A 24,570-nucleotide genomic window follows, 5' to 3' on the forward strand; every position below is an offset into this window, starting at 1 on the left:
GCCACACCTTCTTTAATGAGACTGACAGATACATAAACCATACTTCCTTCAATGAGACTGACAAATGCATAAGTCCCACCTCCTTCAGACAGACTGACAAATACATAAGCCACACCTCTTTCACTGAGACTGACAGATACATAAACCACACCTCCACTAAGTCTGACAGATACATAAGCCACATCTTCCTCACTAAGCCCAGGAGATACATAAGCTCCGCCTCCTTCACTAAGACCTACAGATACATAAGCTCTGTCTCCTTCTCTAAGACTGAGCGATACATAAGCCACACCTTCTTCAATGAGACTGACCGATACCTAAGCCACACCTCGTTCAATGAGACTTACCGATACCTAAGCCACACCTCTTTCAATAAGACTGACAGATACATAAGCCACACCTCCTTTCAAACAAACTGACAGATACATAAGCTACACCTCCTTTACTGAGACTGATGTACATAAGCCTTACCTATTTCACTTAGACTGAGAGATACATAAGTCACGCCTCTTTTGCGGAAACTGACTGATACATAAGCCCTGCCTCCTTGAGACCTACAGATACATAAGCCCCACCTCTTTCCCTGAGACTGACTGATGTATATATTATGCATATGCTTTTACAGTTACTGTCTGGACATTGCCATGTTCTTACATTCGCACTGAAGGTGCAGTGGACTCGTGTTCTCGCCTCTCAGGTGCTCTGAAAGCCAGCGGTGAGATCAGGTGGCACTGAGGTAAAGAGCAGTAACAGGACACTGCGAGTCTGGAACCTGTTACACCTACAGCTTCAGCGGAACCAGAGCAGAGGAACGATCCACTGAATACAGACTGGACACCATCAGGATTATGGGAACCGTGTCCGGTCTTGACCTTGTGTAAGGTATGATCAGGAAACTGGATGTTTTTCTTTAATGACCTTAAGTGGAAAATAATGACTGCTGTAAAAAGCTGCTTAGTCTAGACATAGTTCCAGACAAACATAATCCAAATATTAGACTCGTTATTGAAATGTGCAGCTCATAAAATACATTTTGACTAAACTTGCCTTTTAGATTTATTCATCGGAATTATTTTCAGTTATTAAGGATCAGATAGGAGGAAATTCTAGGTAGAAATTCTATATAAATATCTTTAATAATGATAGATCGTGTGTTCCAGTGTTCCACCTTCACCACCACCTCCACTAGAACCACGGTTCTAGCGAATACATGTAATGTGTTCTGAAACATACAGCTCGACTTAAAGGAATTTTTAAAGAGGGTTTGAGAACCATCTACAGCTTTAGATAATGAATAAAGCACTGAATAATAACATTGAAAAATCAATAAGAGTAGTAATAATAAAAAAAACCATCTAGTAGAAATCAGAAAAATATTTAAACAATATTTAGTAACAAAAAAGACAATTAATTAATTAATTAATAACACTATAATATATTTAAAAATATTATAAAAATTGTGTGTAAACAGAACAAAAGTACAAACCATCTGGTTTCTAAGTAAAGAGCACATTTTGAAACCAGAGCCACAGATCTACTAGTCAGTAGACTCTTCATGACCTGGAGACACACCCTAGCATACATTACTGAGAAGAACAGGTGGAGCATCATGCATGTTTTATCACAGCTCTCTGTAACAGGAGCACAGAGGGAGACCAAGATGCTGCGAGAGATCTGCTTGAGCCAGGCATAGGTTTTATTTCAAAATCTCATCATATATAATATCGTCCGTGTACATAGTGAGTTTCTGGGGGACGTGAGAGCAACACCATGTGACCGATTCGCTGACAAACCATGAGGAGTAAGTATGATTATAACACTGTTATAGCATGTGCTAGTCGCATCCATTTTTTACTTTAGACCTGAATCAAATATTAAGTTCTGTTGTTGAATATCATCCAATCTGAAGTTTTTTGATTAAGCTCTGAACCTGTAATTAGTCCATGCTAACAGATGATGCTTCTTCTCAGGTGTCTTCCTGCTGCTGATGGTGTCAATAACACAGCTTCAGCTTTCCAGGCTCTGTCCGGATTCCTGCATAGTTTGCTCTGCTGATGCCATCATCTGCAGTAAACTCTCCATGATCATAGGTGACGAAGCTTCTGTATCTTTTACGTTCAGTTCCTCTGTCAGAACAGGAAATGCTAACTGACTGTAGTAGATAGACAGGTCCGATTTCAGCAAAAAAAAAAAAAACACTGTAAGACTATAAAGTGAACATAGCCGTAGTTCATACTTTCTTTCCTGATCCTCTTCTGTCATCTCCAGAGGCTCCAGATTCAACCAAAGCCTTGATGCTCACTGATGGACTCATAGACACCGTGGACCGCATCACATTCTCAGATTTATCCAACATAAGCGTTTTGGTGCTCAGCAACAACATCATCTCTACCATCACAGGAAACGCTTTCCAAAACCTGACTGTCCTCAGAACGCTATCTCTGGACCACAACCTTATCTCCAGCCCCTCACTGGATAGAACAACATTCTCCTGGCTTCATAACCTAGAGGCACTTCATTTGGGCCATAACGCTCTACAGGAACTAAATGGATCCTGGTTTCAGAAGACAGATTCTCTGAAGACGTTGCTGCTTCAGGGGAACCTTCTGACCAGCCTCAACTCAAGTACTTTCGCATCATCTGACCTGAGAAGCTTGGAGATCTTGGATTTGTCAGACAACCTTATCACCCATGTGGGCCGAGACAGCTTCCGCAACCTGCCACGTCTCAGTAGTCTGGATCTCTCGCGAAACAGGTTGCAGAATGTTCCCGACGCTTTCTCCTACCTCTCACGGCTCTCCATGCTAAACCTGGACCTTAATTGCTGGAACTGTAGCTGTGAGCTGAGGGAGCTAGCTCAGTTCCTCAACAGCTACATTCAGTCTCCAGACAAAGTGTTGTACAATGGGAAGAAGATGGCATGTGCTAGTTCAGACAACCCTAAAGTAGTTCAGACAGTGCTGGAGCTAACCGAGGCTAACTGCATGCCGGCTGACAGAACCATCACAGCGGACGTCAATGCTAAGGGTTTCATCACATCTCAGCGCTACATCAGAGATGTCATTATCGCTGTTGTATTTTCTTGCCTGGGTGAGTATTTCCAGAATATGAAAGAGTACTCTCAAGTTCATTGATGTTCTGAGATCGAATCTGAGGTCCAGCAGAGATCCATCACAGAGCCTTAAAGACGTGAATTTTTCTGGACTTTTCTAACATGAGAATCCTTCACATTTCAGGTGGGGTCGTAATCACCCTTGTAATACTTGCAGCTGTACACAAGAAGTTGTGTAGAAGGTTTAAACTGATGCAGGGGGCGAAAGGAGCCGAGGAACAATCCAGCCAGACGTGGGACTTCTCTGAAGGCAAGGAGGCGATGTCTTATGCTTTCCATAACCGCAACTACCGAGGACCTTCACCCTGGGACAAAGAGGATACTTCATCTTATAGTCAACCAGACACCATGGGGAACAATTTCATATGCCATAACTGCAGAAAGACTTTCCATCAAAGAACCAACAGCAGGGGTATTCAGCCTAATATTGAAGAAGAATGGTCAACATATATGGACAGTGACCAATGGAAGGATGCTGATGTTTGTCCATCAAGGAGCAAAGATGAAGGTATGACAAGTAAGATATCTTTTTAGGACTATTTGAAACATATCTTAACATATATTTCTTAACATATTCTTGTTTAAATTATAGATGGTAGAGCTCAAAGACATATTGTGAAAGGTATCAGTGGCTTTAACACAGATCATCGCAGACAACCAGTTTCAAGACAAGACACGTCAACCATGAGATTGCACCAGATAGCTCTGAGAAGACACATATCCATCGCCCAGAGACAAACATTCATTCCTGAGGACCAACTAAACCCCCAAATGGCATTCTTTAAGCATCAACATGGAGGATATGGTAGTCTACCAGTACAACACTATCATCAAACAGATGACATCCAGGACAATATGTCTAGAAATCAAGAAGAGAGTATACTTCCCAGAAGCTCCAAGGTCATTGTGTACAGAGATATTTTAAATTACAACCAGTCTAACATGGACCACCAGGGTGGAAATCAAACAAGAGTGCAGAGAAGCGTAACCTTTGATTTGTCCATGGAACGTGCCCTGTTTGTATCTAGAAAAGAAGGTCCCTACAAAATCAGCAAGACAAAAATGTCTAAAACTCTTGGACAGAAAAGTCCAGGCAAGGTTTCCGCCAAAGGAAACAAGAGCAGCACTCACTCAAGACATTCGAAAATCCATAAAGCAAGATCTCAAGGAAGTAATAAACCAAAGGTCAAGTTAAATCTGAGCCCTCTCAGAAAAAGTCAGGTTCACCCCAAGTCTGGTTCTAACCATGAGGTCAATGATGTCAAGAGAAGCTCCAAAAAGATCAAGAAAGACAAATCTCAAAAGAGCGTTGTGAAAAAGAACAGTAAAGGAGGAGAGAGTGAAGAAAAATCCAAGAAGGCCAAGAAGTTGCAATGTGATGAAAGTTTAACCAATCTAGATGAAACTTTAGAAAATTTAGAAAAGAATCCAGAGGAACCGTGTTCACTGATGCAGACTTCAAATCTTTTAGCAGAAAATAATGAACCACTTGGTACAGCAAATACTACAGACCCTCAAGTCCCAACCCTGGATCTGAGCCTGGCAGTGAGCACACCAGAAGATGTCAGGAGTCTGCAGAAAGAGCTTCCACCTGATGAAGTAGATCTTTCAAATGACTCTATGACCCTAGTGTCCTCAACAGTCTCCGTTGTCCAGGAGTACCTGTCATCTGGTGATGGTTCACCCAAAAGGAAGCTTAGACTGATTGTTCCTGAGAAAAGCTCCAGCAGGCCCCAGACTGCACTGGAGAAGAAAATCAGATAGGTTTCCAGCAAGTCCTGTGAGATATCTCCAGAGTGCTATTTTTAGCTTTTCTAGATCTAATTTCACACCAGATTATTTTATGTCCGTTCCAGTTGCCAAGAGTCATTTATACAAGTCATAAGATAACAGCAGCACAAAGTCTCTGTCTCTCCAGAATATTTTTTTCTTTACGATCCATTGATAAGATTGTGAGACTTTAAACGGCCGTGCTGCGGTACAGCTTAACCCCTGCCACAGAACTGAGCTTCCTTCAGAGAAACCTGAGCAAGAATGGATGAGACGAAGATGAAAAGTCAACAGGATGAGGAAAAAAATGAAGAACAGGAACCAAAGACCATACTGGGGGTTTTTACCAGACAGCAGTTCACGATGATCTGTGTGGCTGTTGGGCTCGTTGTGCTGCTGATCATCATAACGGTAACCTCTGTGGTTCTGCCCATCGACTCGGGTTCAGGTAAATTTCTTCTCACAATTGTTGCGTTGAGTACGTGACTCTGTGGTGTGGTATATTTCACATTTCTCGAGTTTATGTAGATTCAAAAATCTATTTTTACCAAAAACAAAGAGCATGTTAGATGTTTATGACTGGCTGTGCATACTGTATATTTTGGTCAGTGTGGTGCTTACTGTTGCTAGATTACAGGATTACACATTAAGGAACACTGGATTTCACCATTTCTTAAAGTAAAGGGACTTTACTTACTTTACTTTAGTGACTCTTCATGCTGTTATGCGCTAAGAACCCTCTTACCCATGGTAAAATCGCTGTAAAATACTCTTTTGCTTTCTCAAACATCAACTAATTCAGTATATTATCCTCTGGCTAGTTTGTTACGGATCTAAATATAAATAATGAATGTACATCCAGATTTCTGTAAAGCTGCTCTCTGACAAACCTCTATTGCAGTGTTGGGGAAGCTACTTTGCAATGAAACTTGTTTAGCTACAAGCTAATTTGGATTTTTCTACATATTGTTAACTACCAATAAAGACTATGCTTTTTAGCTACACTAAAAGCTAATAAGATGCCATGCTTTTAAATTTGGAAACCTCTCTTAATAAGAAACATAAAAATCTGGACCACAACAGCACTTTTAGTTAAGATTCTGGAAATATCTAACTAGTTTAGTTTAATAGGTGCTAATGTGGTTCTTAATGTTGTTAATTTCATCGCTAATGAATCCTCCGTATCTGTAGCACAATGCTATAATTCTCCAGACTGGTCAGTGCTAGCTGAGGTCGATGTGTAAAATTTGCCTCTTAACATGTACAGAAGTTTGTACAGAGTGATTTGTTTGATTCAAAACTAGATCTTTTAAAAGAGGTTACTAGAAGAATCCTATTATACATAGCTATGTGTAGCTAGCTAATCCTTGTCCAAATGCAACTGAATTGAGCTTTGCTTCTTCAGGAACTTCGGAAGCCATGGTCCCGTTCCCTACAGATGGAGACATGCTGGAGTTTCTACTCCAAAATGGGGAGATCCAAGAGAAGGATGGACTCTATGCTACATGGTATCACTCTGCCAACAGCAAAGCTGAAACCCAAAAAGCCTTGGAAAGTAAATACCTTAAGTAAAAAACCTTTGATCCTTTGAATTATCATGGGCTAATTTCATTTCAGGGCCAAGGTTATGCTATTATGTAACCCGAGAGGAGTCAAGATTGTTTAGATTGATGGCTAAACAAGAAAAAAGACAAGATAGCAAGCAAGATAGCAAACACATTGATAAGCTAAACACAATTTTTCTCAGGTGACATTATGATTCTGGAAGCTGACGTCAATGTACAAGGTCATAATACCGAAAACGAAACCAATATTCCAATCATGGCCCATCCACCGGACGTCTACAGTGATAACACTTTGGAAGAGTGGCTTGATGCCGTTATTAACTCTAAGAAAGGTGAAGAATCAATAATGATACAGAAATTCTAGCTATTCAATGATCATTTCAAGTAAACAGATTTTTTTCTCCTGTAAGTAGGAATAAAACTGGATTTTAAAAGTCTACAAGCTGTGGAGCCTTCACTCGATCTTCTTAAGATTAAGAATCAAACAGGAATCAACCGGCCTGTATGGTTGAACGCTGATATCCTTCCTGGTCCAAACGTTCCTGGGTTCTGGCCCGTGGTTAACGGGACTCGGTGAGAGGCAAATGTTTGTGGTATAAGAGGAATAAAACACTTTTAAGGCTTTGCTGTTGTAGAGGTAATAGGGGTATTCCTGTCTAGTGATACACCATCATTCTTCTATGGCTTGTGGTTTAACATCTCACCTTTGAACTTACCAGATTCTTTGAACTTATCCAGACGAAGTTTCCAGATGTGACCATCTCACCAGGATGGAAGGTTCTTTATTTGCCACCCTTCCCCGATGTAACTTACACGCAGGCTATGGTGATGGAGATGTACGACACCATCAAACACCTTCCACAAAGGATCACGTTTCCTGTTCTGGCAGTTATGGTGAGGAACGGATGGCCTCATCTGAGCTGGCTTCTCAGCCAGTCCTCCAGGTATTTCACCTGCAGAACAAAAAGTCCATGAGGTGGAGTCCAGCTCCTCTTATTTGGGCAGAGTTTAGCCAAAGGTCCAGGGGATGTGTAAACAAGGTGGTGTGTAAACAAGTCAGTGTGATTTAGTTTGGATAAATGTGTTCAATGTAGCGTTGTGTGGATTAGGGGTTAGGGTTATGTTCTTAGAGCTTCATCCTGTGGAGGTCTGGCTCGAAGTATCGGGAGCTGTATCAGGTATGTATTACCACGAAGATTTTTAACTGCACGTTCTTTTGATATGATCCAGGTTCAGTTTGACCTTGTGGCAAGGTCAGGAGAACCCCACTGTCAATGACCTGCTCTTCATTAGAGACAACTCTAACCCTCAGCGCATCTACTACGACATCTATGAACCAGTGCTGACCCAGTTTAAAGAAGCTGCAAGTAGGTCCCAATACGTCCCACAACCATGGAAGCTTTATATATTTCACTTTCTATTTAATATTCATAGATTTTTGTGTATTTTTTAGAGCAGAAGGATAGACCGAGAAGGTTCTATACAGGTGGGGACATAGTAGACTATTTCAAGCCTGCAAACGGTGATGGACTCAACATCCTGTGGGAGGAGGTGTATGACCGAGCTTCTCTTCTGTCTGTACTCAAAGGTATGCCAAAGTCAGAAACCTGAAATCCAAACGCTTGAGGACAGCAGGGTTCCGACAATAGGTCTAATGATTTATATTAATGTGCTTGCTCTATAGTAGTAATAGTATTAGTATTAGTAGCAACAGCTATCAGAAAGTTACAGGGACTTTGTACGGTCAGGCACTGATGTTGTGATGATGAGAAGGTCTGGCTGACAGTCTCCGCTCTAATTTATCCCAAAGGTGTTCTATGAGGTTGGGGTCAGGACTCTGTGCAGGCCAGTCAAGTTCCTCCACACCAAACTCACTCATCCATGTCTTTATGGACCTTGATTTGTGCACTGGTGTGCAGTCATGTTGGAACACGAAGGGGTCATCCCCAAACTGTTCCAACAAAGCATGAAATTGTCCAAATTGGATTGGTATGCTGAAGCATTAAGAGTTCCTTTTACTGGAACTAAGGAGCCGAGACCTGACTCTGACTCAACCCCACTGAACACCTTTGGGGTGAACTGTAACTGGAGTCTCCTCAACATCCCAACATCAGAGTCTGATCTCAGTAATGCTCTAGCATCACACTACTTCATGATTTACTGTGTTTCTAGAAAGCCCAGGTGGAATGCTTGTGATCCCTATAACATCTGGAACAGTTGATGTGAGGATTCCAGTGGTTGAAGGTTCACTTCCAGAGCTGCCTCTTCAGGATTGTCTAGATCTAATCCTTGCTTCAGAGAATCCATGGGGCATCTACCTCAGGGTGAAGTCCCAGACACAGCTAGCTACCTCGCTGCATCTGCTTCGAGAGACGTATGCTAACGACCGACTCTACCATCCAGTCTGGATCAACATGGATATCTCTCACGGAGTCTTCACCGTCAAAGGCTACATCACAGGCCTGGAGTTTGTGAGAAGCATTAACCAGATTTTCCCATACGTCACCATGGCTCCTAGCTGGCCTCAGGAGGTTCTGAATCAGGGTTACACACCACAGGTGGTTGAGGACATGATGGAACTCTTCCAAGAGGTTTGGCAGGACGTCGCACTGCAGCTGCTGGCTGTCCGTCTGGACGGATCGGAGGCTGGAATTAGGATTCTTCAACAATGTCAGGAACGGTTTTCTCTCACCGTAGAGCACAGGGCGAGGAATGGAGGACTTCAGATGGAGAGTTTCACGTTTGTCCAGAATGGGTCCAGACATCGGACCTTTTACAACATTCCAAAGGCAGTGAAGGGGTTTATCTCCAAATAAAGAGGTGTTTTGTAGGAAATGTCAAGCACATTTTTTTATTCAACCACATCCTTTATCTCATATCAGGAATCTTTTACTAGATGTTTTCTCACAAACATACCACAATTACATATCATTTAACAGGAATTTTGTTTATTACATATGAATTGTTAAAATAATGAACAAATCGAGGGTAGTTAGCTATCCTGATGGACATGAACCAACCAATCAGATGCTAGGATTTTCTCATGATGCATGTAACACTGGTATTTTAGTCTTTTGTATAAAACTGGTCCAAATACTAATCTGTTTATATAAATAGAACTGATTTTTTCCTCCTTATTTTAAATATATTCATTAATATAATGCCATTCTTTCAACCTAACACATAACACCAGAGGCAGTACAAGTGGTAGGTAAAATGATCCTAGACAATATTTTAATTTTAGTACCTGTTTAACTTACATAAATAAAACTATTCCCAAACTGGCATGACCATAAACAGACAAAATAAAACAAGTCTAGTGTTCTCTTTGTAAAAAACAGAGTCTGCTTTATAAAAATTGCCCATGCTAGTGTCAGTGCGCGAGTACTACAGAGGTGTGGTCGAAATGGCTGAAGGTCCGACTCTGTGGTCCATCAGGTACTGGCTGCAGGAAAGGAAGATGGAACAGAAACTGGACGAGAGTCCGGCGATGTCTGTGGAGATGTACGGCAAGACGCCGGGGTTGGTCTGGTTGTAGTAAGAGATCTGAGGACCAAATAAAAAATGACCACTGCCAATGAACATATATCTTGAGTGGCATAGGTTTATCTGGTAGAAGTGCGTACAATTATAAATTTGTCAGGTTACACATGCTGTTTGAAGATATAAAGGACATAAGCACATACCTTGGATACGTTTTCGGACACGGCATAAATGGTGAATCCTGCACAAAGCATCTCCCCTCGGTTTATGTCCTCGGTCGGAGGGTGCGTGGGAAGAGTGACCGAACGTATAGCGAGAATATACGGATCCCTAAATACATACAACACATAAATTTACAGTCCAAAATGAGTGCTACAGGATTCTGGATTCTGATTGGTCAGAAAGACAAATTTATTATTGCACAATATTACTGCACTGTTTCCATAGTAACAGCTTGTCCTCAGGGAATATAAAGAGCTACCAGTTTCCTGTAGCGTCTTACTCACCCAGTATCACACGGTGGCCTCCTGGAGGCCAGCAGGATGAAATCCTGGCCTTTTCCTCTTTCACTCACAGACGGAGCAAGAACATGATAGATCAGGTCATCATCGTCGACTGGGAGGATGAGCATGCACTGTCTGTATGCAACAGATTACACGGATGCTCAGCGCCGCATGTGGATCAAGTGATGTTTTATAAGCTATAGTACGATGTGCGGAAGCCGTTTTGTTTAATTCAGTCACGGATTAATCTGATAATTACAACTAGGACTAGAAATATAAGTATATAAGAAATATATTTCTTTTTGTATTCTAGATATCTCATTATTTGTATTAGTCTGAATACTTGCCTTCACTATTACGTTAGCCTTATTCTATTTAAAACGGTTTCTTGCTTTTATATTACACTGTAACATACAGTACATCTGATAGCAAAGAAAATCAGTCTTCTTCTTTTTTGGTCCGCATTTTTTATCCCAGATTTATGGAAGCTTCTACACTTGAAAGGTAAATGGAAGTAATTTGAATATTTTGAATGGTTGAATTTTCCTTGAGCATGAAGTAAATGAAGGATTTCGTTGCGACTACAAATAAAAAAATATATATATATAAAATAAAAAAATATTGCTAGCTACAGAATTGCTTTGCTAGTTTTTTGCAGCGATGTAAAGACAGTGAACAATGGCGTGCGTACTTGTAGTGCTTATCCCATTCGGGCCTGCGGCTAAGATCTGAGAGCAGGAGGAAAGCTCTCTCTGCCGGAACGTTCACCTCCGATTCAACCTTCACGCAAAGGCACTGATTCTCCTCCAGGGTGTACAGGCTCACCTACAAAACCCAGACAGCACCCATCTCAAACACACATAGATTTGAGTTTAACACACATGAGATCCGGGAAGATCAGCGTACTCACTTTGTTCTTCTTAGAACTGAGAACCCAGTTGTTTCTGGCTGCCAGCATCTTCAGCGCAAAGACATTATTGTAGCTCAGATACACCTGGAAAAGTTTCAGTGATATTTTAAAACCCGTCATCATTTTCAGATCGATTATCAAAACTGATAAGTTGGCGTTGTGCAAGCGTTCAGCCTATAAACTGCACCTGCATCTTATCTTTTATCGTTTTATTTCAGTTTATAATGATGGAGCAGATACCTGGTTACTGGGGTCCCAGGGGACAGACAAGGGCACTTCAGTATGCTTACAGGAGATGATGTATTTTCTGGATGGATAAACAGATCAATTTAGACAGACCTGGCTATGCAGATCGCTAACACTGTCTAATAATAATAATAATAATAATAATAATAATAATAATAATTTAGATTCCAGAATCAAACCATGGCAAGATCTGAACCTATGAACTGGTTTTATTTCACAGCGCTGTTGAATTCTGTATTCTGATTGGTCAGAAGGTGTTGATTCATCTACTATAACCGCCGTGTCTTACATTTAATAAAATAAAGCAGTGTGTTATCTCATTATATCATCCTGTTGCCACATCTGTTACAGAAGTTCCATTATTTTATCCTGGTTTTAAACTGAGATCCATTTTTTCTACTGGATTTTTTCCTTTTCATCTCTGTACCTGTCGAGTCGGATCTTCTTTCTGGCTATCGCTTCTTGGTATCTCCGTTTTCCATCCTGTTAATAATTAGAATAGAATATCATTTAAAAAAGAAAAAGAAAAAAAAAAGTAAGGAACAGAAACACACAGGAAGTCTGAACAGGAAGTAAGTCTATATCTCAGCCTCACCAGTGGTTCGGGGCGTATCCGTGGTAGTGGGCGTGGCCGTCCCTCCTCATCCAGCACCTCGAAAGTCATAAACGCGCTGTTTATGTGTCTCAGAGGCTCCTCCCCCTGGTACGCCTCAGCACACACGCCCACCTCCATACTGCCGAAAACAACACCAAGAGCACACGATGGAAATGCTAACCGACTCGAACGCCCAATTACGTCACTTCCTGTCTGTATATAAAGCCTGACCTGTTCTTGAAAGTGTTGTTGACGATGGCTTTCAGGATCACGCGGTCTCCGACTTGAGACGGTCCTCTGAAGTGGAACATGTCTATGGTCCTCAGGGTCGGGTGGGCGTGGCATAACCGGCTGAGAAGAAACAAGAGTTACTGTTAGAATGTTCTTTATTAAAGAATAACATGTATATTTTATCCACTTCTAGTTAAATTTAATGTTGTGGAACAAAACAATTCGTAGTGAAACAATAACGTATTAGTATGAACACATTATTTTATATAAACCTGTGATTGGCAGCTGCACAAACTATCAGAGCTTATGGAATACTCCTTCTGACCAATCAGAATCTAGTATAGTGATGTCCAAAAAATAAAAAAAAAACTACTGATGGTGACAATCTCTTTACTCCTGTAATTATATACATGTATACACTATATTGCCAAAAGTTTTGGGACACCCCTGCAATTCATTGAATTCTGGTGTTGTTTTTCAGGGGTTGGGCTCGGCCCCTTAGTTCCAGTGAAAGGAACTCTTAATGCTTCAGCTTTATACCAAGATATTTTGGACAATTTCATGCTCTTTGTGGGAACAGTTTGGGGATGACCCCTTCCTGTTCCAACATGACTGCACACCAGTGACCAAAGCAAGGTCCATAAAGACATGGATGAGTGAGTTTGGTGTGGAGGAACTTGACTGGCCTGCACAGAGTCCTGACCTCAACCCCATAGAACACCTTTGGGATGAATTAGAGTGGAGACTGTGAGCCAGACCTTCTCGTCCAACATCAGTGCCTGACCTCACAAATGCTCTTCTAGAGGAACGGTCAAAAAATTCCCATAAACACACTCCTAAACCTTGTGGAAAGCCTTCCCAGAAGAGTTGAAGCTGTTATAGCTGTAAAGGGCGGGACAACTCCATATTACATTCATGTGCATGTAAAGGCAGACGTCCCAAAACTTTTGTCAATATAGTGTATATGGTTTTATAATGTAAGCGATTGCATAAGGTGTTATTTCGGTGTTTTGTTCTCCACTACTAAAGTTCAAACCTTGAACTGTTGACCAGCGAGTCACTTCAAAGCCCCGAACCTGAGTCAATTATTAACTGATTTTAAAATGCTACACATTACCAAAGCAACCATGTGAGAAATTCCTGATATAAATTCAGCATTAGTGGTCAAACCAATAAAGTCACACTGACCTTTAAATGCTATTCCTTATATAAATGTCCAGAAATTAGACTAGATCTGTTTTGATCTTGTCTTTAAAGGAAATCTACACTGCTAACACGTGTACACTTTTAATCACTGATGTGGTCAAGCTCTTTTAAGGAAGAAGATGTTTATTTATTATTTATGGAAGGAGTCTCCGGTGTCAGCACTTATTTGTGATTTCTCAGTAACAACCACAGACAAGCTCTTTATCTTGTTAGCTTAGAAAATTGAGAATAAAGACAGGTTGGTGAATTGAACTGTCTACAGCTGCTATAACATAACAGAAATAAATCTTTTCACGAATGTTCCTCAGCGTTAAATGCAATTATAAACAGATAAATATAATAGCATGTTGTTCTTAAAGCAAACTGTTGTGATGTAAAAGGAATAAAACATTTCAGGACATGGGCATTTTATGGAAAATAATCAGTTAGCATGCTGTTACCTGGCAGCAATGGTGGCTACGTTTTCCATCCACGCCATGATCTGGCCTCCGAACGTGTTCACCTGGTGGTTGGCGTGGGTGGGCAGAGCCAGCTCTACGCTCTCTACTCTGGTTTTCTCAGATGGTACTTCTTCCTCCTCATCCTGGCCATCTGCACCACACACACACACACACACACACTATATCATATACAGCACATATTTATGCAAGCTTCTGTAACCCCCCATCTAAACCTCACTCCCATCCGGGTCACAGCACCAATGTAACCAGACGGGTCTCGAACCCTGGTCTCCGGCATGGGAGGCGGGCGCACTAACATGGAGGCTAAAGACTGCAGCCACTAGCGTCAGTCGCCAGTGCGCCTCTTGTGATCGGGGAGTACACAACACCTACCACTGACCTTCATTACACTTCCTGTTTTATTAGGAGGAAGGAGGTGCCAATCATTTTGAAATCAGCTATTTATAGACCCTTTCATGTGTACACAAAAATTCTTTTAAAAGCTGTAAAGCATTCATGTATATTTCAGCTCATATGTGTATTTTTTCTTCAAAAAATCTTTGACAATGAATTATGGTAACAAAAAAGTAGCCTTATAAGCAAATGCCCATATCTGTGGCATGGGACACACACACAGAGGATCCATTGCGCTGAAGAGGTTTTGTGTGTGTGTGTGTGTGTGTGTGCCTCAGACAGTTTCATATTACTGTCCCATCCCACGGATATGGGCATTTGTGTGTGTGTGTGTGTGTGTGTGTGCCTCCGACAGTTTCATATCACTGTTCTATCCCACAGATAAGGGCATTTGTGTGTGTGTGTGTGTATGTGTGTGTGTGTGTGTGTTTGTGTGTGTGTGTGTGTTTACAGGAAGTGAAACCACCTCTTACCACAGACGCTGTCGCTAATGCTCGTCTGGAAAGTGGTGTCACTCAGCAGATCTTTCATGATGTCGACATGCAGCAACCTCATCCTCCTTCTCTCAGCGGCGACGCTGTACTCCAACTTCTCACGGTGTGTGTAAGGGACCAGAGGCTTCAGTTGAACCTGAACACACACACACACACACACGACTGCTTATCAATGACGTCTTATCAACCTGTCAATAAAAACACACATGTTCACACTCGTGGTGTGTATTATCTGCTGTTAGAGTGTGAATTTTCCTGGTAAATAAATGTTTACTTCCTGCCGCTTTAATACATGTTCAATGATTGAACGATAATAGAGTATTTTAGCCAGAAATTTAAAAAATACACCATATATTTGCCAAGTCTAGAGAGAAAAAAATCAATATATACATTTTTATGTGTCAGTGTGAACACACTCACTGTGTAAGAGGTTACACTGTTGCTAAGCAACAGCAAAAATATGGCTCACCACCTAGCTGAGTCTAAAAATCACTGAGTCTAAAAACCGGACTAAACAATTAACGTAAAGGTCCGGTGGCACTGGAAATGAGTTCAAACTATAGAAAATATCGACATTTTCCTCAGATATGTTAGAATTTTCCTGAGAAAAGATTCAGAATGACCAAAATTACACTTTGATTGCACTTAGCATCAACCGTTAACTGAACTTTCATGTGTTCCTTGTAAACAAAAAATGCCACTAAATCACAATGTTTAATGCCTGAAACTTTCTTTTCGATCGTCCGAACTCTGCTGCTAGGATAAGGCTAATTTCCACTAGCCCAAAACAATCAGTATTATGCTAAAAAAAATTAACAGAGGTTCCTTTGCTGTATTTTCCTCACAATTTAGTTAGCCAAAGTAACAAAAAAGTAAATTCAACCAAATATAGTGTTAGCTAGCTAGAATTTTCTGTTTAGCTGTGACATTTTAATCCTAAGAAACATTTTATTTTGTTTCTTTCTGTTATTTAGATTTTCTCCTGACTCATGACATGAACACCCATTTAGCAATTGATGCTAACTGTAATTACAGTGTAAAAATTTGGTTCTCTCGAGCCTTTTCTTAGCAATTCGCCAACAAATCTGAGGAAAATGTCGGTCCTTATAACTATCTCTGGACCTTAACATGATATTTTTCGGTCGATTTTTAGCCTCAGTGACGAACTAACTGATCCGTGTTCCATGTTTCTGAGTAGCAACAGTGAACTCCTATTGTTTATTTATTCAAATGAAACTGACATGTTGGTGATGTATAAACACCAAACATTTGTTATATATTTGCATGAATATCTCTGTAACTGATAAAGACGTGTAGCATCGTTTCCCTCGGTCTCACCTTGTTTTCACCTGTACGCCGAGCCACAAAGGTGGCAAAAGCCTGACAGACTTTCCAGTGGCGGTTGCTGTACAGGTCCTCACAGCTCACCACTATCCCCACCTTACACACACACACACACACACACACACACAGTCTGAATAATTTGGCACAAGCATGACTTTGGCAGTACAACACATTTGAGTCATGAGATAAACTAACGTGACCTTTTGTATGCTTATCTGAGGCTCGGGTTTTACACCGGTGTTTGATTTGTGCTCTCGTTTATATGTGTGAGGAATTATACTTCTGAGTTTGTACACCAATACAGCACATCAATCCAAAGATTTACATTATCATAACATTCAATACATTTATAATATTTCATTTTATTTATATCTGTAGTATAGGAGTCATCTGTATGTGTATTTTGTTTACCTCCATGCTTGAGTTGAAAGCTCTATTGACTTTAGCCTTGATGTTAACCACTTGTCCAACGCTAAAAAAGACATATTTAGACGTGTAAAATGGCACATAAACTGCCCAAAGGTTTAAGCAGCCTACATTTGACAGCATTGGAATTTAAGTGATCTCATATTAAATACGTATAAATAGAATTGAATCATGATATGCTGATATTATAATGCTAGCGGTAAACAAAATATGAAATCTTTATCAACTTTAATGAGGCAATTTGTCAGGACATGACAAACTGTATTTCTTATTAAGAGAGAGAGAGAGGGCAAGAGAGAGAGAGAGAACATGTGTTGCTGCATGTTACAGTGTGTTACTGAGCGTTACAGCATTGAAAATGTGTGTTTCAAAGTGTTTATAGTGTTACAGAATGTTAGTGTGTTACATCATGATACAGTATGTTAGTGTGTTTACAGCCTGTTGCAGGATGTTGTGGTGTGTTTGTTTCAGTGTATTGCAACATGCTTGTGCATGTTACAGTGTGTTACAGCATGTTACAATGTGTTACAGTGTGTTGCAGTGTGTTACAGTGTGTTACAGCGGGTTACAGCTTGTTACAGTGTGTTGCAGTGTTACCGTGTGTTACAGCATGTTACAGTGTGTTACAGTGTGTTGCAGTGTGTTGCAGTGTGTTATAGTGTGTTACAGTGTGTTGCAGTGTGTTGCAGTGTGTTATAGTGTGTTACAGTGTGTTGCAGTGTGTTACAGTGTGTTGCAGTGTGTTACAGCATGTTACAGTGTGTTACAGCTTGTTACAGTGTGTTACAGTGTGTTACAGCTTGTTACAGTGTGTTGCAGTGTTACAGTGTGTTACAGTGTGTTGCAGTGTTACCGTATGTTGCAGTGTGTTACAGTGTGTTGCAGTGTGTTACAGCATGTTACAGTGTGTTACAGCTTGTTACAGTGTGTTACAGTGTGTTACAGCTTGTTACAGTGTGTTGCAGTGTTACAGTGTGTTACAGCATGTTACAGTGTATTACAGTGTGTTACAGTGTGTTGCAGTGTGTTATAGTGTGTTACAGTGTGTTGCAGTGTGTTACAGTGTGTTGCAGTGTGTTACAGTGTGTTGCAGTGTTGCCGTGTGTTACAGTGTGTTGCAGTGTGTTACAGTGTGTTGCAGTGTTGCAGTGTGTTACAGTGTGTTGCAGTGTGTTACAGCATGTTACAGTGTATTACAGTGTGTTACAGTGTGTTGCAGTGTGTTATAGTGTGTTACAGTGTGTTGCAGTGTGTTACAGTGTGTTGCAGTGTGTTACAGTGTGTTGCAGTGTTGCAGTGTGTTACAGTGTGTTGCAGTGTTGCAGTGTGTTACAGTGTGTTGCAGTGTTACCGTATGTTGCAGTGTTACAGTGTGTTACAGTGTTACAGTGTGTTGCAGTGTTACCGTATGTTGCAGTGTGTTACAGTGTTACAGTGTGTTACAGCGTGTTGCAGTGTGTTACAGTGTTACAGTGTGTTACAGTGTGTTACAGCGTGTTGCAGTGTGTTGCAGTGTTACAGTGTGTTACAGTGTGTTACAGCGTGTTGCAGTGTGTTACAGTGTTACAATGTGTTACAGTGTTACAGTGTGTTGCAGTGTGTTACAGTGTGTTACAGCGTGTTGCAGTGTCTTACAGTGTTACAGTGTGTTACAGTGTGTTACAGCGTGTTGCAGTGTCTTACAGTGTGTTACAGTGTGTTACAGTGTGTTGCAGTGTGTTACAGTGTGTTACAGCATGTTACAGTGTGTTACAGTGTGTTGCAGTGTGTTACAGTGTGTTGCAGTGTGTTACAGTGTGTTACAGCGTGTTGCAGTGTTACCGTATGTTGCAGTGTTACAGTGTGTTACAGTGTGTTGCAGTGTTACCGTATGTTGCAGTGTGTTACAGTGTGTTACAGCGTGTTGCAGTGTGTTACAGTGTTACAGTGTGTTACAGTGTGTTACAGCGTGTTGCAGTGTGTTACAGTGTTACAATGTGTTACAGTGTTACAGTGTGCTGCAGTGTGTTACAGTGTGTTACAGCGTGTTGCAGTGTCTTACAGTGTTACAGTGTGTTACAGTGTGTTACAGTGTGTTGCAGTGTTACTGTGTGTTACAGCGTGTTGCAGTGTGTTACAGTGTGTTACAGCGTGTTGCAGTGTGTTACAGTGTTACAATGTGTTACAGTGTTACAGTGTGTTACAGCGTGTTGCAGTGTCTTACAGTGTTACAGTGTGTTACAGTGTGTTGCAGTGTGTTACAGTGTTACAATGTGTTACAGTGTTACAGTGTGTTGCAGTGTGTTACAGTGTGTTACAGCGTGTTGCAGTGTGTTACAGTGTTATAGTGTGTTGCAGTGTTACCGTATGTTGCAGTGTGTTACAGTGTTACAGTGTGTTACAGCGTGTTGCAGTGTGTTACAGTGTTACAGTGTGTTACAGTGTGTTGCAGTGTTACCGTATGTTGCAGTGTTACAGTGTGTTACAGTGTTTTGCAGTGTTACCGTATGTTGCAGTGTTACAGTGTGTTACAGTGTTACAGTGTGTTACAGTGTTACAGTGTGTTGCAGTGTTACCGTATGTTGCAGTATTACAGTGTGTTACAGTGTGTTACAGTGTTACAGTGTGTTGCAGTGTTACCGTATGTTACAGTGTGTTACAGTGTGTTACAGTGTGTTACAGTGTGTTACAGTGTTACAGTGTGTTACAGCGTGTTGCAGTGTGTTACAGTGTGTTACAGCGTGTTGCAGTGTGTTACAGTGTTACAGTGTGTTGCAGTGTTACCGTATGTTGCAGTGTGTTACAGTGTTACAGTGTGTTACAGTGTGTTGCAGTGTGTTACAGTGTTACAGTGTGTTACAGTGTGTTGCAGTGTTACCGTATGTTGCAGTGTTACAGTGTGTTACAGTGTTACAGTGTGTTGCAGTGTTACCGTATGTTGCAGTGTTACAGTGTGTTACAGTGTTACAGTGTGTTGCAGTGTTACCGTATGTTGCAGTATTACAGTGTGTTACAGTGTGTTACAGTGTTACAGTGTGTTGCAGTGTTACCGTATGTTGCAGTATTACAGTGTGTTACAGTGTGTTGCATCATGTTGATGTGAGAGAGAAGAGACTGGTGAGGGAACGACTGATGGTGTCAGGGCTGGAACTCACAAACTTCTTAAATCACTACATATGATTCTCTTCTCCAAATAGGATCTTCTTTGTGTTTAGTCAAAATAAGGAAAATAAGTTATCCTCAGATTGAGGCAGATTTTACTTCAGGAGAACAAACCATGCCCTGAAACACTGCCCTGAAGCACTCACAAGACTGCAGGATGTTGCAGACTCCACCCTGAAGTATGAGTGTGTATTTAAAACTGGCTGTGATAAGAATGATTTTTCTCTGATTATACACAGGTCTGTCTACACTGGGTATAATCAGAGTCATTAACATCCTGTCAGCCTTGACTAAGCTCCATATGCTGTGTTAGAACTTCTAATGCTCACTACTGAACACCAGACACATCACAAAATACAATAAAATAGTTAAAAATAAGCTGAAACAGATTTATCCTTTTATAGAGATCTTTTTTGTTTTTTTACCTGATGGTGTGCTCAAAGTGAATGTCATCCACAGAGGCTGTGACACAGGGACATCCTGCGTGTCTCTCAGCTGGAACGAGACGAAGACGGAACATTACCATGCATTAAGGAAAAGGTCAGAAATGACAACGGAGCATGGATCACTTCTGTTAAAATCTTCATAAAACCCAGTTCGCACATGCAACACATCGATATGTGTGGAATAGTTAAATTAAGGGTCTGTTACACTGTTATTAAGTATTTATAATCATGATAATAGCTTAAGCTGTAGGGAATTATTAGCTTATTGTATTAAAGGTTGTTTAAAAAAATTGACATGTTTTTTAGTCAGTGGCACAATTTCTCAGTTAAAGTAAAATATCTAGGTTTAAAAATAAGGAGAGAACACAACAGGTTACTTTTTTTTTCAGTTAAATAAATTCTAGTAATAACTTTAACGCTTTCAAAATGTATAAAATAGCATTCTGCATCAGCCTTCTCAGGAGCGCCTACACGAGTAGTGGAAAAGCTCCAGAGCCACAGTAAAGAGCCTTAAACTTCCCTGTTAGTGCAATTAGTTTGATAATATGGAGGGGGAAAGTTTGTTACACCCTAACGAGTTGTCCCTGAGAGGGTGAGTGAAGCAAATTTTCACTGATGCTTTCAGACTAATGATAGGATGGTCTCTCGGAAGTTTCAGTCTGAAAGATTTGCAGGACGACCTGAAAGCAGCAGGAGAGGCAGTTCCAGAGAGAGAGAGAAAAAGAGAAAGAGAGATAAGGGGGGGTTGAGTGAGTAACGGGGGGGGGTCAGAAAGAGGAAGAGAGAACCAGAGAGAGAGAGAGAGAGAGAGAGAGAGAGAGAGAGAATTAGAGAGAGAGAGAGAATCAGAGAGAGAGAGAGAGAGAGAGAGAGTGCTTGAAGCAATGAACTGCTGCATTATAAAACAGAAGCACAGACACACATGTACAAATAAAAACATATGATCTGTTCAGACGAATCAAAAACAGAAGGTTTTGTCAATAAACGAAGCTGAAGTGCAAATCTCCGCTCCACGCTGACGCAATGCCTTTTTTCCATATCCTACATTGAGTGGAATTTCTTCCAGAGATCTGTTTATATTTAGTCAGGCGGAGAGCCAGAATGTCACAGCTCTCTCTCAAACACCCTTCCAGCGTCCAAAACCTGACTGACCTGTTCTGCCCTCGAGAGCTAATCTGACAGCCACGCTCCTGCACCCGAGCTCGCTCTGCTCTTCATAAACACTATCAGCTTTCTACTGATACACATCACCATCACAGGTCAGACAGGTCAGAAGGCGTCGATGCGTTTTCTGTTACAGCAGCTCAGACTAGCTTTAACAGTAGCTTTAAGGTGCAGGTTTGTATTAGTGTGCTATCGTTGCTATAGTAACAGTCGTGCAAATCCCTTTTATCCCCCAAACATATGTAATCTTTGATGCTGAGAGGTGTGAGAGAGTGCAGAGAGGTTAAAAAGACAAGCTTGTTTTGTGCATCTTTACATGAAACTATAAACGGATAAAAAGTATGACAACATTTCAGCCTTTAATTCGGGCTATAGGAAAAAAATTACTTCAGACTTCAGAGAGAGAGAGAGAGAGAGAGAGAGAGAGAGAGAGAGAGAGAGAGAGAGAGATACAGCAGGAGAGGGGGGAGATAGAGACAGAGACACACACAGAGAGAGAGAGAGAGAGAGAGAGAGAGAGAGAGAGAGAGATACAGCAGGAGAGGGGGGAGATAGAGACAGAGACACACACACAGAGAGGGAGAGAGAGAGAGAGAGAGAGAGAGAGAGAGAGATACAGCAGGAGAGGGGGGAGAAAGAGACAGAGACACACAGAGAGAGAGAGAGACAGAGCGAAAACATGTCATCTTTGATGTGATGGTTTTCACAACAACAAAACAACCAGGAGCACATTAAAACTAGTGACACTGCTTTAAACGGTTGTTATATCATACTGTTAACTCCAGCTGTGGCCAGATGTTTCACACGGAATTAGATTTCACCCTCACCAGAGAGGCAGGCCGTGGAGTCCATCCACTTGAGCAGCTGCCCCACGCTCAGCTCCTTGCGATGGTTGGCGTGGCAGGGAAGTATGATCTGGCTCATCTTCACCTCCGTGGGGTTGCGATACACCCGTCCGTCCTCCATGACCAGGTCCAGCTCGTCCAGATCCGACATCCTGCTGATCTGAGTGTGGAAGAACATTGCTGCATCAGCTGGGGTTTAGATGTTGTCTGTCATGCCCGCTCTTGTGTGGGTAATTTTACTGTGTGGGCGGGGTTTGATTACGGGTTCAAAGTGTTAGATGTGGAATGCACTCATGGTGGGATCGAACCCAGGAAAGAACAGGAAGAGGTGGAAAGGGTTTAGAGAGGAGGGTTTGACATGCACTCGTTTTTAGGTGCATGTGGCAGCATGTTGTGTTATTCTTGTTGGGAAAATCTCTCACTCACACACACACACACACACACACTCGCACTCACATGACGCACGCGCATAAAAGTTCACACTTTCCCTCTGGCATGTTTCAGGTGCCACTCCTCCCTGACATGCTTAAAAAAATCACTACACATTTACACACGAATCCTGACATGAGCACGAGACACCGCGCTCTTTAAATAGACCTGAATTGAAATAGAAATCAGTGACGTCATGCATTCGTTAAAGCAGTCTTACCTTCTTCCAGTAAACCTTTTTTTCACCGTTCAATCACTTTTATTTATTTTATATATTATTATCATAAAATCCGAGCGAGAACAACAGAGAGAGAGAGAGAGAGAGAGAGAGAGAGAGAGAGAGAGAGAGAAGGGGAAGGATTTTTTCGAACACAGCGAACTCAATGGAAGTCTGGCTTTGAAGGAGCGAAGACACGCCCATTGTTTTTGAAGTCTGTTATAACCACGCCCACTAGTAAAAGCCGTGCACGCGCTCTGAGAATGCGGTCAAGAGTACGAAAACCCGGATGATGCAAATCTCACAAACGTTCAGCTCGCTCGAGCAATTGTTGCCAGGTCCGTTTTTTTCCACACACAGAAGTGTAGTTCTTTTTTATTTCCTGCCTCAAGTTGACTTTTTAGTCTTTATTTATATTATTAGACGGATTATATCTATATAAATATAAATTGTTCCAATCACAGACTGATATATTAAAACCTAATATTCTCAGGGTTGCCAGGTAAGTAGTTTTTTTTAAAAGGTTGATGGGTTTGTTTAAATTTCTTTACTTTCAAAAAAATATCAAAAATATTATAATATTATATTAGATATTATATTAGATATAATCTATATAATTAGATCTTATATTAGAATAAACTTGATGAGTGCTAGTAGTATTTATGTCGAATTTGGTTTAGTTATTTTGGAATGGTTTTGTCACGAAGACCTGGCAACCCTATTAAACTGTAGAAAGAAAGTTTGGACCTTATTGTTTCTGTAAAACTTATTATGTTGTGTATTATCCGGAGTTACTCAAAGTGCAACAGTCTTTAAATAACTTTATAAATTATAGATTATTTATATATGTATATATTTTTTAAAGAATGGCATGTCATTTTTATCCGTTTAATGTTGGAACGCTCCCAAAACGTTAGAAACTCTTCTCGCTTTCGTTACAGAAGCTATAAAGGGTCGATCCCTTAAGAAACACACAAACAAACAAATAAATACATACATAAATTATTATTATTATTATTATTATTATTATTATTATTATTATTATTATTATTTGCATACAGTCTACCTGTAAATGCTAGGTGATTTGGTGATGTTTTAGATTTGACAGCAGGTGGCACTGTGGGCCAGGAAATTCTTGTCTGTCTCTCTCTCTCTCTCTCTCACACACACACACACACACAGGCATGCGAAGTAATAAAACAGATAAACATATTCACACATATCACACGTACGCACACACACACACAATGGAAAATATTTTAATTCGACTGTCTTATGACGTCACACAGACCTGTGAAAGGCCACACGTCTATATTTTTTCCCACGTTTTTTTTCTTTCCATGCAACGATTTCTTTTATTTCCGTATTATTATTAACATTATTATTATTATTATCTCAAACAATCCCAACTATATATACACGTGTTTGATTAGTAAACAAAGAAAACCTAGCGGCTGTTTTTTCCAGCGTCGAATTTATTTCACCGTAAAATAAGGAATGATTTAAGGACATCAACAATAAGAGCAAACAAACCTACTTTCACACATTACATTTTCTTCTTCTTCTTCTTCTTCTTCTTCTTCTTCTTC

At 40.8% G+C, this 24,570-nt stretch overlaps 3 protein-coding genes across 5 annotated transcripts; 2 read left to right on the forward strand and 1 right to left on the reverse strand.

Moving 5' to 3' along the window:
* Positions 1–3,214: 3,214 nt before the first annotated feature.
* Positions 3,215–4,876, forward strand: lrrc53 (leucine rich repeat containing 53). The gene is made up of 2 exons (XM_058418317.1): positions 3,215–3,620; positions 3,705–4,876. The coding sequence occupies exons 1-2, from the start codon at positions 3,215–3,217 to the stop codon at positions 4,874–4,876; spliced, it is 1,578 nt and encodes a 525-aa protein (XP_058274300.1).
* Positions 4,798–9,294, forward strand: fam151a (family with sequence similarity 151 member A). Its single transcript, XM_058418124.1, has 8 exons — positions 4,798–5,330; positions 6,288–6,437; positions 6,630–6,779; positions 6,861–7,020; positions 7,167–7,391; positions 7,678–7,814; positions 7,901–8,035; positions 8,620–9,294. The coding sequence occupies exons 1-8, from the start codon at positions 5,147–5,149 to the stop codon at positions 9,261–9,263; spliced, it is 1,785 nt and encodes a 594-aa protein (XP_058274107.1). The 5' UTR covers positions 4,798–5,146; the 3' UTR covers positions 9,264–9,294.
* On the reverse strand, positions 9,285–24,535 carry acot11a (acyl-CoA thioesterase 11a). Of its 3 annotated transcripts, none has more exons than XM_058418116.1 (16): positions 24,519–24,535; positions 22,318–22,495; positions 20,306–20,375; positions 16,725–16,785; positions 16,308–16,409; positions 14,949–15,105; positions 14,062–14,212; positions 12,416–12,535; positions 12,185–12,323; positions 12,017–12,072; positions 11,584–11,650; positions 11,344–11,427; positions 11,125–11,258; positions 10,437–10,568; positions 10,134–10,260; positions 9,285–9,993 (listed from the first exon to the last, which is right to left on the reverse strand). In XM_058418116.1, exons 2-16 carry the CDS (start codon positions 22,484–22,486, stop codon positions 9,835–9,837), a joined length of 1,728 nt encoding a protein of 575 aa, XP_058274099.1. In that variant the 5' UTR covers positions 22,487–22,495; positions 24,519–24,535; the 3' UTR covers positions 9,285–9,834. The 3 variants fall into 3 exon arrangements, with proteins under 3 accessions (XP_058274099.1, XP_058274098.1, XP_058274097.1); XM_058418115.1 differs by lacking the exon at positions 24,519–24,535 and adding an exon at positions 22,985–23,145; XM_058418114.1 differs by lacking the exon at positions 24,519–24,535 and having other exon boundaries at positions 22,318–22,651.
* Positions 24,536–24,570: the final 35 nt, after the last annotated feature.

Source organism: Hemibagrus wyckioides, linkage group LG20 (genome assembly GCF_019097595.1).
Source record: "Hemibagrus wyckioides isolate EC202008001 linkage group LG20, SWU_Hwy_1.0, whole genome shotgun sequence".
In the NCBI taxonomy this organism is placed as follows: Eukaryota; Metazoa; Chordata; class Actinopteri; order Siluriformes; family Bagridae; genus Hemibagrus; species Hemibagrus wyckioides.

Coding starts and splice junctions, on each gene's coding strand:
- lrrc53 (XM_058418317.1), top strand. CDS start 3,215: ATGAGAATCCTTCACATTTCAGGTGGGGTCGTAATCACCCTTGTAATA. Junction 3,621..3,704: donor ATCAAGGAGCAAAGATGAAG/GTATGACAAGTA, acceptor TTTAAATTATAG/ATGGTAGAGCTCAAAGACAT.
- fam151a (XM_058418124.1), top strand. CDS start 5,147: ATGGATGAGACGAAGATGAAAAGTCAACAGGATGAGGAAAAAAATGAA. Junction 7,392..7,677: donor CTTCTCAGCCAGTCCTCCAG/GTATTTCACCTG, acceptor GATATGATCCAG/GTTCAGTTTGACCTTGTGGC. Junction 8,036..8,619: donor TCTTCTGTCTGTACTCAAAG/GTATGCCAAAGT, acceptor CTGTGTTTCTAG/AAAGCCCAGGTGGAATGCTT.
- acot11a (XM_058418114.1), bottom strand. CDS start 22,513: ATGTTCTTCCACACTCAGATCAGCAGGATGTCGGATCTGGACGAGCTG. Junction 11,259..11,343: donor TCAGTTCTAAGAAGAACAAA/GTGAGTACGCTG, acceptor TGGGTTTTGTAG/GTGAGCCTGTACACCCTGGA. Junction 10,261..10,436: donor AGGCCACCGTGTGATACTGG/GTGAGTAAGACG, acceptor GTATGTATTTAG/GGATCCGTATATTCTCGCTA.